Raw genomic sequence first — 13,760 nt, forward strand, 5'->3', positions numbered from 1 at the left:
GCAGCCAGGAGTCCCACCCACTCATACAAAGCGACCAATCAAATAAGGAGACATTCCGGAAATTAGGAAGTCGCTGAAATTTCATTTAAAAACATGCAGCTGCATCTGTTGTGACACTGACACTCAGTAAATTATACGGAGTGGCACTTTACCTGGTGAGTTAAATGTTCGTGTTTAATGAATAGGGGCCTCTTATTGTAAAGTCTTCTCATTTTGGAGCACTGGGCAACTTATAAACAAATGTGTCATGTTAGAAAAAAACAGTATGCCCTAACGCCATCATGGAAGAGAAAGTGCGACTTCTGGTTGCCCAAAATGCCTTAAATTTACATTTATATACATACCTGTGCTCTCACTCTTAGAAACTGTTATTAAGTTAAAAAAAAAAAACATTTTCTGCAGAAATACCTTTAAGCAGCTAATTTCACCTGGTCCAAAAGCTTAATAGCACAGAAAGAGCGGCAATAAACTTTCTTATTAATCAAACACCTTTATTAAAATGTGTCCATAAGGAATTAACATATCCTACATTTTCTAAATGTTAAACAGTATGGTGCAGTTCTTTGTCACAGTTGGGGGAAAAATATGCAAATAGTTCAGTTTACATATTTCTTATATGGTGTGACAGCAAACCAGTGAGTGATACAGATGTGCATGAAGAAACTAACAAGGAGCAATGGCTAAAAATATATACACAACACTACCTACATATTGCTGTTTATTTCGTTTCAACACTGTTCAGAAAAAAAAAAAATCAGCTGCTGATTTAGTGACCCACACATTCTGGTCTACTATTTGTAACTGTTGAGTCATCTTTGTTTTAATACACCCCTTTACTACTCAACCAAGGCACACTGCAAGGCTTGCATTCCCATCTTGCAAAGAAATCTCCGTCTCTCTAGAAGCATTATCTGCAGGTTTTGTTTCTTCAGTCATGTTTAATGGTTCCTTGGATTGGAAACTCTCGTGCGCATTTACATCGATATCTCCATTCTCAGTGGGTCTGTCATCTGTGTTTGTTTCACTGTCAGAGTCTATGGAAATAGTCTCTGTGCACGTACTAAGTTTTAAGGTACAATTTAGTGTCTCACTGTGTTTGTTTTGGTCCATCTTTGGAGTACGACAACTGATGCCTACGGCCTTCTTAGCAGAGGTACCAACAATTTTGCTTTCCTCAAAATTCAAGTTATGCTTAACTTTCTTTAGAGCTTGCATGTCAAAGCCGAGCAGCACCGACACCTTCTTGGTCTTGCAGTTTCTCACGCACGTGCTTTGCTTGGTTGCAAAGTGTGTAGCGATGTCGGATTTCCACAGCCACAGACTCGCCGACAGCTTGTCCTCTTCAGAAGAAGAAAGGTACGGTCGCCGGTTGAAGTAGGCAGTCAGGAAATTTTTCCTGGCCTCATAAGTCTTGTGTTCATAGCTTCTAGGATCCAGAGCAAGCCCATCAGATTCAGCCTTCTTTCCAAAGATGGTGGAAGTCGTCTTAGCATCCTTGGCCAGCTTTATCCTCTTGGAGTTAGACATAGCCTGTGTTGATGGCTGCCTCTTAAGATAGCCAGCCCCAGAGGAGTTAAGTGTCAAGCCAGGTTTAAAGTTTTGGGTTGCTTGGTTCCTACCAACAGCCCTGCACTGCACAAGATGCAACGTAATTGTGGAAGCCACCATGTTGCTGGTGTACACCCCTAAGCAATGAATGCACTTGTACGTCATCTTTTTCTCAACTGGATGTATTGTTTGAAGGACTTGATGCCGTTCTCTCAGATGCATGGCCAAAGCATCGGAGATAGGCCCTTTGAGAATGGTGAAACACAGCGGACACACAGTCTTCCCAATCTCACTTGTTTGCATTAGTGAAGGGATACTTCCTGCAAGATGTTCACTTTTCTTATCGGTCCCTCTAGGATCAGGTAGTTTGACAAGATGTGGAAGACTATTCTGAACAGGCGTCGACTGATCTTGACCATTGATGGGTTCCTTCATGTTAAAAGTAAGAACAGCAAGCTGTACATTACTGGACTTCTCTTGTTTAATGGTGAGGTCAAAGGTTAGAGGCGATGCACCAGGGGGTCCAATAAACTCCTCAGGGTGTGCCTGAGCTGTATGCTCCATAATTTTCTCAACATTGTGGAAAGCAGAGTGACACTGTGGACAGGTTAAGCCATGGATTAGCATGTGATTTAGCAGTGTATCACTGGGCAGGTAGCGGTTACAAAGCAAACATTTGCTGGTAAAGTTGTGGATTTTCATGATGTACTTGGCAAGCGCCCACACTTTTTTCGCCTTGTGTGCATTCTCAAAATGAGCACTGTATAAGTTTTCAGGAAAAAGCTCATTGCAAACTGTACATATCTTCCACTTCTGTGTTTGGGCTGTGTTTACACCAGTACCAGCATTTTCAACTGCTGTACTGTTCCTCTGTACTGGAACAGTGGCACGCACCTGACTGCCTATAATGGGAGACTGACTTTTAATAACCGGGCCTACTGGCTTTAAATAGCCAATTACTTGCTGTGCATTTGGTTCAGGTCTAAGTGTTTGAGGTCTACTGACAACTAGAGGAGGCTTCTGTGACATGACTGGTAAAGACTGAGGCTTGGAGACGATAATGTTAGCATGTCCAATCATGGTTGTTACTTGGGCACCAATGCGCTCATGGTACTCAATAACATGCTGGACCAGAGCCTCATAGGTACGAGTGGTAAACTGGCATCTTTTACAGAGGATGTTGTTGCCAACAACAGAACTAGCACCATTTTTCACAGATGACTCAGAAACCATACCAAGATATGGTGAGACAATATGCTGAAAATGTTCCCTGTAGATGTGCCTTCTCACCACATTGTATAGCGTGTCCCGAAATGTGCATTTTTTGCAGAAATACATTGCTTTCTCCACACCGTTTCCCTGTTTGTATCTATCAAGATAAGCTTTCCCCAGCGCAGCTCCCTGTGAGCTTCCATAATTGTGCCGAGTTGAATTGGGTATGTGGAATATTTTAACATGCGTCTCCAAAGTTCTCTTGCTTGCAGTAAACGTGCAGTATGGACAGTTGAGCAGGATTTTACTGTCCAAGAGTTTCCTGTGCACATTACGGAAGTGATTCTTGTAGCCTGAGTAGAATTTGGAAGAAAATGGACACTCTGTGCAGCAAAATGGCTTTGATCTGTATTCCTAAAAAAAAAAAAATGTAAAAAAAATGATCAAAAAAAACAACAACAACAAAAACTTTGCATTAAGAAAAATATGCACATTAGTGCATGATAATGTGAGCAAGTCTTTCAGATAGGATAAAATCTTACCTGTGTTTTAGAGTATGATGGATCCCAGGCGCAGATATCAAGGCAAAGCGTGCCCTTCACAAACTGCTCATTAGGGCAAAACTCTTTGAACTCCTGCAAAAAATTTAAAATATTAAAGACCAACTCCAATGGAAATAAGTTTTTAACATTGTTACCATGTCTGTATAGTATTTGTATATGCAAGTCTTGGTTTTAAATTTGTATGCGTCCCCTCTAATCCCCCTTTTTTGTTTGGGTTTGATAAAGGGTAATATGTTTCTGATTTTTTTCCCCCCCCTTTATTCTTATGGGGACTGGTACTGAATTTCCCTTTGTCAAGCCAGAGCACTAGTGAGTGTATTTGTGAAAGGCAAACACAAAGAGGTTAGGGATTAGACTGCAAATTCATTCTCTGCAAACTACACTAGGCAAAGCTGTGGAAATGTATCCACACCTTTGGAGTCTGTCATTTTAAAGCTTGATGAGGCTGTTTCTAAAGACACACACACACACACACACACACACATATATGTATAGAGAGAGAGAGAACAAATTTGTTATCCTTATTACGTCCACCGATGATTAGGTGCCAATCAAAACTGCCTTAAAATCGTCACGTTGGTTTAAAACAAACACACTTACACCTTACTGAAAACCATCTTTGGGCAAGTGAGTGGTCTTTGGTCCATCAATGCTACCTTTATGTTATTCAAAGTTCTTATCCATCACATGCAGCTCAAAACACACTTGCTCACCTCTGCTGCCTCCTTGCAGAACTCAAGTCCAATGTCACCGAGTGCTTTTTTCACTTGTTTCCTGGCTCTCCTGATTCTTGTAAGATTGTTCACCGGGAGCTGATACATTATCTCCTGGCAGACAGATATGAATTCTTCATTATAACCTCAGGTACATTTATAACCTGTATCACATTATCCGGACTCACTAAGAGACAACACGCCCTTTCAGCACGTGTCTCCCTCTAGTACAGCGTGTTTATTATGATGGCATTGTGTGTTTCAGAGCTTCAGGGGTCCGGCACTGTTTCTATGGTGACGCTTCACTACAACCTTGTTTCTGATTGAGTGGTGGGTTTGATCAGAAAGCCTAACAACAGAACAGGTCCACGGCTTCTATTGTTCACCATGCACAGAGCTTTCGGGAATTACAGTTTTACAATACGTGTTAGCTTTGTGGGCTAGCGTTACAGTGTTAGCCAGATTTAGCAATGCCTACTGAGCACAAACACTAGCGTTGCATAGCTGCTTTCTTTCCCTTTCTTTCCACTTTCATTGACTATATTTAAAGTTTTACTCACCTTGCAATAAGCCAGAAGAGTAACTTTACAGGGGTTATCTCACGACATTAATGGCTAAAATAAAAAACAGAGGGGCTGGCGGGACATGCAGATTGGCGGTGATGCTCCCCTCAACGCCGGTGCTCAGCAGCTCCACAGTTAGCTAGCCAAGCTATCTAGTTAGCTCGTTCATCTACACCGCAGAGCTGCTAGCTGGGGGACGAGTGACAAAACACAGCGGTAGAATTGTGCACAGCTCATGAAAATAGTACACTTCGAAAATGGGAACCTCCAGGGCCACCTATACTCCTCCAGTTCTCAGATTTTCTTGCACCGGAGGTCAGGCCAGCTTGCTGGCTAACGCGTTGATCAACTCTCAAACCAAAATGGCGACTACAAAAAGACGGAAGTCGTAGTCGCTGGGCTGGATTGACTGACCTGATTGTGCCGATTTCCCCCCTCAAATTCATGAAAACAATCTAGGCAGTTTAGAACACTTTCCATGATGCAAGTCAGATAAACAGTTTAACAAGTGCATTTTTTAAGTTCCCCCCAAAATGAGCACATATCAAACGTAATTGCTGATTTTTTTTATTATTATTATTTTATATTTTTTTGCAGATGCAGTATTTCTATTCAAAGAGAGAGCCAGACTTTGATAATATAGCTACTGTCATTCCAGTGGTTCCATAACTTCCAGTACAACAGTGCGAGGTCCTGTCATCACCAGTCTGGTTACTGTCCTGTAGTCCAGGTAAAGAACACACTGTCCATTTACCTGGCACACAAACTGCCGCACCTAAAAATAAATAAATAAATACATAAAATATATATATATATATATATATATATTTTTTTAAAGTTATGGATCCAAGATAAGTATCTTTTTCAGTTTGTTTCAGCTATTTAACCTTAACTCCAGCAGCTGCTGCAGGGCTTCCAGGGTCAACAGCCTGCATATAACAAGGAGCCATGCCTCTGACAACAAAGCCCCAGCCCAGGGCGTCTCCTATCACCTGCAATCTCAATCAGATAAAATACACCTTAGACTTTAATCTAAGAAGAAGAAGAAAAACACAACTTTATTAATGTGTTAAGCTTGTTTTGACTTTTTGACTTTTAGCCTTTAGGGGACTGTTGCTCAGGTATGCTAAATTGGTGCTATTAAATCCAATCAGAAATCTAAGTAATAATTTATACGTATAATTTTCATAACTCACCGTCAACACTTTCTTGATAAAGGGTGCACCAGGTTCCAATAATTCTTCACAAGTAACTTTTCTTTTAAGGACTGTGAAACCAATTAAAAGATTATGTCTATGTGCTTTCACAAACAAGCCTCATTACAGTAATATTTAAACTTTGATGATACTATGAAACATTTAACAGTTGAATATAAATAACAAAACACTCGCCTGATTTAGGATTGCATCGTACTGCTGAGTGTGACAACAGCTGAAGAGGTGGAAATCCAGCAGAGTGAAACTGAAGGGAACTCAAGCTACTTCGACGAACACCGGTAATCTGTTTGAAGTCTTTGTTTGAGCTCACTATTAGATATTAGTGGCGATGTCAGAATTCATAAAAAAAAAAACAAGGTGTATGTTGTGAAAATTGCAAGAGTTTCCTTTTATTTCATGTTTACTCAGTAATTAATTAATTTATTACCACTGAATGCACGGTTGCATTCCTTGGATGAGTTTCTGCGTAGAAGAAAGGGACTCTCAGAATTGTTGTCCTCTTGTGTTGATGCCATCACAGCTTCATCATTAACCTGCTCATTTTCAGTTAACAGCTCAGACAGGTGCCGACGCCGGCGGAAATTGATGCAGAACTGGTAGAGTAGCCCACTGTCAAAGAAATCATGCTTTTGTCCCACTGCGGGAGTTGGGGAGAGAGCAAAAAGCAGCAGTCTTAGTATAAATGGTATCTATGCAGTGTGTATTTTTACTTTTGATTGCAAGAGTCCCAGATGGCAAGCCCACCACTGACAGCTGTACATCAAAGGGCAAATGAAAACTCCCCTCACCGTGCTGAATGATGCCATGCTCCTGCAATGCACGGCACAACTCCAGTCCCTGTCGCCGGCTATCTGCCTCTCCATTCTGAATGAGATAGTCAATCAACTGGCAGCCAGGAAAGGAGCGCTTATAAGTAACACCATGCTCCTCTCTCAGCTGCAGAATGGAGTTCTTGTCTGCTATAAGTCTATAAGAGAAAACAAAACAGAATCAGATTTAAAATAGCATGCAGTGGAGGAAAAACCTGGATGAGATACACCTTTATTGAGGTCTTTCAATTCTAAGATTAAGCTGATCTGTCTCAGACCAGAAAACTTGAAGCACAAACAGACCAGCTCTTACTGCTCATATAGTTGTTGTCCTCGCATGAAGATTTTCACCTCTGTGTTAAAGGGAAATGTGCCATCATCCTTGCGGAAACGGTACAGCAGTTTGGCATCCTTGAATTCTGCCCTCTTGTCACAGACTGAGAGAAAGGCAGTTTTAAATATAAGTCGTGAAAGCAACATGAGGACTTAGCTTCAGGTAAAGAAGAGGAATTAATTTCAGCTAAAGAAGGGAGAGCTTCTTTAGCTGAAGCGCTTGCTGGTGCTTCCTTCTTACCGTGGTGTAAAATGTCATGGTCCATGAGGTGCTGCATGAGGCTGGCAGCTGTTGCTCGATCTGCAGCTTCCTTGTGGCTCACAAGCCAGTCTATAAGCTCGTGTGCCACAAAGCAGTTAGGGTAGGTGCGAAAGTGGTAGCGTCGATCCTTAATCAGTTTTCCATCATGAAGTCTGAGCCTTAAAGTGGCGTTTAAATCAGCCGTGAGCCTTAAAACTGACATCAGTCATCTACCTGACCTGCAGAGTAGAATTTGCCGACATCGTCAGCGAATCTGTTTCGTCTTACCTGAGCTGTTCTCCTGCGATCATGACTTCAGCCTTGTGTTGCCTGGCCATGGCCTTTAACCTAATGCTGCTCGTTCGCTCCATGCTTCTTATAACTGGACACAAGAATGATTGAATCTGACTTTTAGAAATGGCCGTCATGTTTACCGAAACACACAGAACCCCATTGTCATGTGGGAGCAATGTTGTGTATACAGAAATGACAAAGACGTTTGTTTTTTTTCTGTTTTGTTTCATTCAGTGCTACAGATATTAGTTTTTCATTTGGGTGTTTGGGTAAAACATCCTGCTCCAATTCTGAAGTACTTGAATTTAAATTATTTTCAGAGAAACACGGGGCTGTTTGCTTGAGTGATGCTTGATGTGTCCACCTAGGTTGTGTTTTCTATAACTGAAATCAAATTGTGTTGTTGTTTTTGTTTTAGTGTGTCATTCCTGAAATACTGGTAACATAAAACTGAAAAATACATCTATAAGTTACAGTTTCTTGAGCAACATTGTTCTTTTAGAGGTCACCTTACAGTTATCTCACAAAACAGGAAACTAGAAAAACACGCTTCGTATGTTGGTATATAGCCTAGCCTTCATCTCAAATAAAACAGCTGTTTTTAAAGATTCAGGTCAATATCAATGTATGCATCAAAATATGTGTTCTCAGATACAGATAAAGTGGAGTTTCTAGGGCTATGATATTGTGTTGAAGTGTAAACTTGATGTTGCAGTGCCTAGAAATTCTGCTTTTTCTTTGACTTGACGGTTTTGATACATGCTTGTTATGGCAAAAGAACCGAAGTGCCAGCTTGTGACGTGCACTTAGGCTGTGAGCATCCTATCATTAGCACAAGCTATACCACAAAGCATCACCCCGGTCTTCTGGCGTGAATCCTGTTATGTGTCCCTGAGAAATTTTTGCTCAGTCACACTGTCTCCTCTCTTCCTCTCTTCCCAGCAAGTCGAACTCGCTGAAACAATGCCTGGCCGTTCTCAGGCAGCAATTTCTATTGGTTTTGGCTTGAGTCTTTTTACCTTGTCAGTAAAGCATTCACTATCATTGGAGTAAGCGCTGCCTGAGAGGGTCAGCTCAGGGCAGGAACATTACTTAACCCTTCGATATCCTGTGCTTTTGTGCTTTAACTCTGGTTAGCCTGGTATCTGTTATGTCAGAGCTGCTGCTGAGCTGCTGACTTCTGGTGGGATCCCTCAGGAACTTCTTTGTGATGAGGCTTTGCATCTGTAATACAGTCATATTCCCTAAAGATGTAGTTTGGTTAATTAAAATGGAAAATATATATGTATATATTTTAAAGTAGCAGTACCATTGTTTTATGCATCTAAAATGTATTTGGCCTTAAAAAATAAGCGGTGAAGACTGAACAAATATATATTTGTACATTAAAATGTGAGCTTCACAATTTAAATCTAATAACAGGAAAAGCAACAAAGCAGTGAATATACCATATCCCTATGAAAGCCACTGCAGTGTAGGCAGTTGGCCACAAGATATCAGTATTCACCTGGGTATACCAAGGAGCACAGCAATCACAGTAGGGTCAAATGAATTTTCTAACAGCATCCTGTTGTTTTCTTAATGAATAATGACGTATAAATAACCATAAATTCCTAAATTACCACAAACCAATTTGCAGCAAATTGTGACTGATGGAAAATAAATGTATGGTTCTATTATAGTTCACAACCAATATTAGTTTTTAATAGACAAATTCATTGCCGTATATTTATTCAAAATCCTTGAAATCATATCCTTATCGTTCAGACGATTATGTTTTGTTTTTATGGGTTTTTGTTTTTTTGTTCTCATGGCTCCAATTCACTTTGGTGCATAATTTTTCCTGTGGGGTGAATTGGCAATATGCGAAATAGAGGGCGGATAAAACAATAAAAATAAAGAAATTAAACACAAAAGACACTACAGAATGGAGTTTGCGCCTCTGAGCAGACCTTTATAGGCTTTGGTCAAGTGACAATCACGAACAGATCGTGTGGACTCGCTCGTAGAAGCTTTTATGCAAATCTTCCCTTTTTCATTGGAGAGCAGGGTGGAGGTGTAGACTGAAAGCCGTGACATCACACAATGCAGCTTTATGAAGAAAGTGCGCTTCTCCTGAAAAGGCAGAGTTGCGTCCAGTCTGTTGGCATCACCGGACTTTTAAGTTCCTAAAGCCAAACAAGCTGCGCGGTGCGACGTCGCAATTCAACGTAAAGTTGAAAAAGGCGCTCTCCTGTTTTTTGCTGTGATTTATTTTTCACGAGTGGTGTTTTCCCCCTTTGTGATCGAAAGTTTGGAAATACTTCATTTTTAAAAAAAAATTATTATTCGGGTTTTATTTTTGGGCTGTTTTTGTTTTGTTTTTTTTACAAGTGACTGCGATTTCACTGGCTGCATGAAATATCAGTGGACATTTGGAGCTCTTTAAAGAGACCGGCTTTCCATTTACCATGACGACTGAGGCGCATTCACACTTGGGACTGCAGAAACCACCCATGGATTTCGTCAGCGACTATGACTTGATGAAGTTCGGCGTGAAGAAGGAGACGATGCAGGGGCTGGATCGCTCTTTCCATAGACCAGACTCCGTCTCCTCCACTCCTGGCAGCACACCTTGCAACTCTGTGCCTTCATCGCCAAATCTCAATCCTAACGACCACAGAAACAACGTCGAAAACAGCCAGTTCTGGATACCCAACAACGGGGGTTATCCTCAGCAAATGTACCCTCAGGCTTTTGGCCTGACACCCGAAGACGCGATGGAGGCCCTCATCGGAGCCACAGCGCAGCAGGGACACCCATCTGCGCCCCACGGCCACAATCCGCCACCTTTCCCGGCTGATTACGATGGCTACGGCCACCTAAACGAGCCTGTCCAGCACTACCCGGGTCTTCCGGGTCACTCGGACATGCAAGGTATGCCCAACAGCCACTGCCAAGACCCATATCTCAAAGATGACATGGGGTGCGCATCCCCTGAGTCGCCGGAGGCCCAGCAGGTCCTCGGTGCGCACCACCATCTCCAGCAGCAACACAACCGCCACGACAGGCGATCCAACGCCGAGATGCACTTCTCAGACGATCAGCTGGTGTCCATGTCAGTCAGAGAGCTCAATCGGCTTCTCAGAGGCCTAGGCAAGGACGAGGTGATGCGTCTGAAGCAGAAACGCCGGACCCTGAAAAACAGGGGTTACGCGCAGTCCTGCCGCTACAAGCGCGTGCAACAGAAACACATTCTGGAGCACGAGAAGACGAACCTGCTGTCGCAGGTCGAGCAGCTGAAACATGAACTCAACAGGCTGATCCGCGAGAGGGACGCATATAAACTTAAATGTGAAAAACTGTCCGGTGCAAACTGTTACCACGAAACAGGGTCTACCAGCGACAACCCATCCTCACCAGAGTATTTAATGTGAGTTTGTAGATTTTCTGCAGAACTGAATCTTTTCCATGTATGAGGGGTGGCATGTTGGCCACCTGGTCGCCTTGCTCCTTACCAAATAACTCCACGGATTTATCAAGTTTAAAAAAAAATCTCGGGCATAAAGGACACGACTCAACTTATTGTAATAGATGCAACTAGGCAACAAATAATGAATGGAAATTTGCGAATAAGCATGCATGCAGGACATGTATGAGATGTCTTTATTTTATACAGACATATCTGTATTTTGTCTCAGAGGACGTACTTGAAATCAGAGGATATTTGCTTTGAATAATTATGCAACCATATTGTTTTGCTTCACTTATTGTTTGATCTTCATTTTGGTGATTTTGCTTTGCTTTGCTTTTTGTAGCCAGGATTATATTTCGTGTTCATCCTTTCTTTATATAGAAAACATCTAATGTTAGAAAGCACACGTCTATTGTTTTTATGAAGCTGATTCTGCTGGACAGATGTGTTCCTTATTTGCTTTTCTTTTCAATGTAATACACAGTTATGCAAATAATTATGCAGATTTTCATTTTTTTCATCTACAATGTTTGTTTGTTGGGTTTTTTTTAAATTCATCTACTATGGATCAATAAACCTATTGTGACATTTTAAAATCGTGTCTCATCTTCTCACGAGTAAATGTTTTACCCGCGTGAAACATTTACTTCCACTTGCACATTTGTCATCGTGGCTTGCTGTAGTTTTTGGAGACATCCAAACACATTAATAATCATATACACAACATAAAAGCAAAAAAGAAAAAAAAAAAAGAAGATAAATACTAGAAAAAAAAACCAAAGTCTACTATTTGTACATGCTACATAAAATAAGGGTATCACAGTATTTCAGCTAGTGCATAGTGTGTATAAATATGAAAGTAATTTGGTTCATTTGCAACTGAAAGACTATAAGCACATAAACAAAAATCTAAATTAGAGCAAAGTTCACTTTCCTCATCATAATATTCCTATTTTCTTATTCTTCCAAAAAACAAATAAGAACAAAGTGTATTAGTTAGTTTCGGCGGATGAAATGAGGAGTGGCTTTCTCTCGTTCCCTGACCTTTGCCCATCATGGAGTACTGCTTCCTGTGGGACCCCAGCATGTGAAAGCACAGGGCGCTAACTAGCCGGGGCTGTGGGGCACAGATAAAATGGAGTGGAAATCAGGCTTCCCTTCTCCTCTCTTCCTCGGACAAACACCTCTGCATTCATTAACAGAGGAAAAGAGAAACAACAACCACGGCACACTGCTCCGCGCTCTCTTGGCCAGCTTCAACAACTTGGTGTTTTGTTTTGTTTTAAATTTAAATCATTAGGAGAATTTCCTAATGAGGAATTTCCTAATCTTAAACTGATCATTCTCAGTTTAAGATTACAACAATATTTGAATGAGCGTGTAGTTCCAAGGCCAGGGTAATAATCTGTGATAAGTGGTTACATTGTAAATTGAGTTTATAACCTCTGTGATTACCTCTGCACAGAATATCTTGGAGAGTGTTTCAGTGTCAGACGAGACTTTGTTACCGTCCTCCCTTTCAGTGAGAGTTTGGACTGGCAGGTGGCTCACTTTAGTCTGGAAACCAGATTGTCTTTTCATGTGTGACCCCCACCAACAGTTTTGACCTCACCCCTCTGTTAAAGCAAAGCAGGCCTGAAGTCACAGCACAGGTGCAAAAGCACTTTCTATCTGAAAACAGGCCTAATCACAAGAGCTCAGGATATCTAGACGGCTGCGGTGTTGAATCCTAATAAAAAGGGTTAATCTGTGGCTGTCATTTGTAAAAATGAGCCTATATTTGTGAACAATAAACAAACATGTATGCATGAACACTTCACCTATTCAGATAGCTGCTCTCGAAAAACAGAGAAAATAAAATAATTGAATGAGTTGATTTGTTTCAAATCACTGATCAAGTGAGTGATTAAAATCACATAAAAATTATTAAAAAAATTATATAAAATTTAGATTTTTCAGTGTGTAACTGCATAGTTGCGGTAGTGGAGATTTTTTTTTTTTTTTTGGTGCAATGCTCTTGTGATAATGTACACTTGCATGTTCTTCACACTGCGCACACTTATGCCTCTCACAAAAATGTGGTTTTTAGAGGAGAGTGCTTTGTTATCGGTTGTGTGTTTGCGCACTTGCGTACATCACACGTGGATTTCCAAGCAACAGTGGAATAATACAGTAGAAGTGTTGGTGAGGAAAGCGGTTTGTGGTACTGTGTGACAGTGCGCAGGGTGCCATTGTAGAAACGATTAGCCAGCTCTTTTCCCTCGCATGTGATAGGCTGTTGGGGCCTGATGTGGGAGCCTCGCGCTCCACCACCGCCGCCGCCGCCACCCCCTCCTCTCCCCTCCACTCACCCCTCCCTGCCACCAACACCCTGAGCCCACAGCGCCTGAGGCTGGCTACTGAGTCAGCAGGAGGGAAAGGTGTCTGCACGGCTGTGGCATCAGAACAAGAGAGAAAGCAAATAGCAAGAGAATGATGAAGAGCAGTGAAAACGGCTTAGAACAGACATGCTTGCATTTTTTAAAAACAGCGAGAAGGAATGGCTGCAAGATGAATGATAAAGCATGCTAAAGAGGAAGCATAATCATGCCTATAATTTTAAAAAAAATCTCTACTGCAGAGGGCTTAGTTTTTACACACACACGTTATTTCATAGAGTTTAATGAGACGCTCTGTCTTAATTTAACCAGAACACACTTTTACACACACAGAGAGAACCTGAAGGAATGGTGTGCAGTGGAAACACTCGGACGGATTCATCATAAGCAGTTGAATGTGGTGCCAACCTCTTGCCTGAGTGCTAGGGTTTGCCA

General features: G+C 41.5%; 3 protein-coding genes across 3 annotated transcripts; 1 reads left to right on the forward strand and 2 right to left on the reverse strand.

Annotated features, from left to right (window-relative positions):
- Nucleotides 1-509: 509 nt before the first annotated feature.
- Nucleotides 510-4,944, reverse strand: adnpa (activity-dependent neuroprotector homeobox a). Its single transcript, XM_085353816.1, has 4 exons — nucleotides 4,597-4,944; nucleotides 4,037-4,150; nucleotides 3,303-3,395; nucleotides 510-3,174 (listed from the first exon to the last, which is right to left on the reverse strand). Exons 2-4 carry the CDS (start codon nucleotides 4,142-4,144, stop codon nucleotides 841-843), a joined length of 2,535 nt encoding a protein of 844 aa, XP_085209942.1. The 5' UTR covers nucleotides 4,145-4,150; nucleotides 4,597-4,944; the 3' UTR covers nucleotides 510-840.
- Nucleotides 4,945-5,248: 304 nt separating this feature from the next.
- On the reverse strand, nucleotides 5,249-7,570 carry LOC146631633 (DEP domain-containing mTOR-interacting protein). Its single transcript, XM_085353817.1, has 9 exons — nucleotides 7,488-7,570; nucleotides 7,200-7,378; nucleotides 6,939-7,062; nucleotides 6,605-6,783; nucleotides 6,244-6,453; nucleotides 5,991-6,125; nucleotides 5,796-5,866; nucleotides 5,487-5,591; nucleotides 5,249-5,374 (listed from the first exon to the last, which is right to left on the reverse strand). The coding sequence occupies exons 1-9, from the start codon at nucleotides 7,568-7,570 to the stop codon at nucleotides 5,249-5,251; spliced, it is 1,212 nt and encodes a 403-aa protein (XP_085209943.1).
- A 2,064-nt stretch (nucleotides 7,571-9,634) lies between these two features.
- On the forward strand, nucleotides 9,635-11,214 carry mafbb (v-maf avian musculoaponeurotic fibrosarcoma oncogene homolog Bb). The gene has a single exon (XM_085353818.1). The coding sequence runs from the start codon at nucleotides 9,944-9,946 to the stop codon at nucleotides 10,907-10,909; it is 966 nt and encodes a 321-aa protein (XP_085209944.1). The 5' UTR covers nucleotides 9,635-9,943; the 3' UTR covers nucleotides 10,910-11,214.
- Nucleotides 11,215-13,760: the final 2,546 nt, after the last annotated feature.

Source organism: Diplotaxodon limnothrissa, linkage group LG5 (genome assembly GCF_057381915.1).
Source record: "Diplotaxodon limnothrissa isolate DT_005_m linkage group LG5, D_limnothrissa_male_GT1.1, whole genome shotgun sequence".
In the NCBI taxonomy this organism is placed as follows: Eukaryota; Metazoa; Chordata; class Actinopteri; order Cichliformes; family Cichlidae; genus Diplotaxodon; species Diplotaxodon limnothrissa.

What these genes read in the sequence shown, in the direction of transcription:
- adnpa (XM_085353816.1), bottom strand. Translation starts at nt 4,144, where the DNA reads ATGTATCAGCTCCCGGTGAACAATCTTACAAGAATCAGGAGAGCCAGG. An exon ending in TCTGCAAGGAGGCAGCAGAG is followed by an intron (nt 3,396 to 4,036) that starts GTGAGCAAGTGT and finishes AATTTTTTGCAG; the next exon opens with GAGTTCAAAGAGTTTTGCCC. An exon ending in CATCATACTCTAAAACACAG is followed by an intron (nt 3,175 to 3,302) that starts GTAAGATTTTAT and finishes TTTTTTTTTTAG; the next exon opens with GAATACAGATCAAAGCCATT.
- LOC146631633 (XM_085353817.1), bottom strand. Translation starts at nt 7,570, where the DNA reads ATGGAGCGAACGAGCAGCATTAGGTTAAAGGCCATGGCCAGGCAACAC. An exon ending in GCATGGCATCATTCAGCACG is followed by an intron (nt 6,454 to 6,604) that starts GTGAGGGGAGTT and finishes CAACTCCCGCAG; the next exon opens with TGGGACAAAAGCATGATTTC. An exon ending in ATGCAACCGTGCATTCAGTG is followed by an intron (nt 6,126 to 6,243) that starts GTAATAAATTAA and finishes AATATCTAATAG; the next exon opens with TGAGCTCAAACAAAGACTTC.
- mafbb (XM_085353818.1), top strand. Translation starts at nt 9,944, where the DNA reads ATGACGACTGAGGCGCATTCACACTTGGGACTGCAGAAACCACCCATG.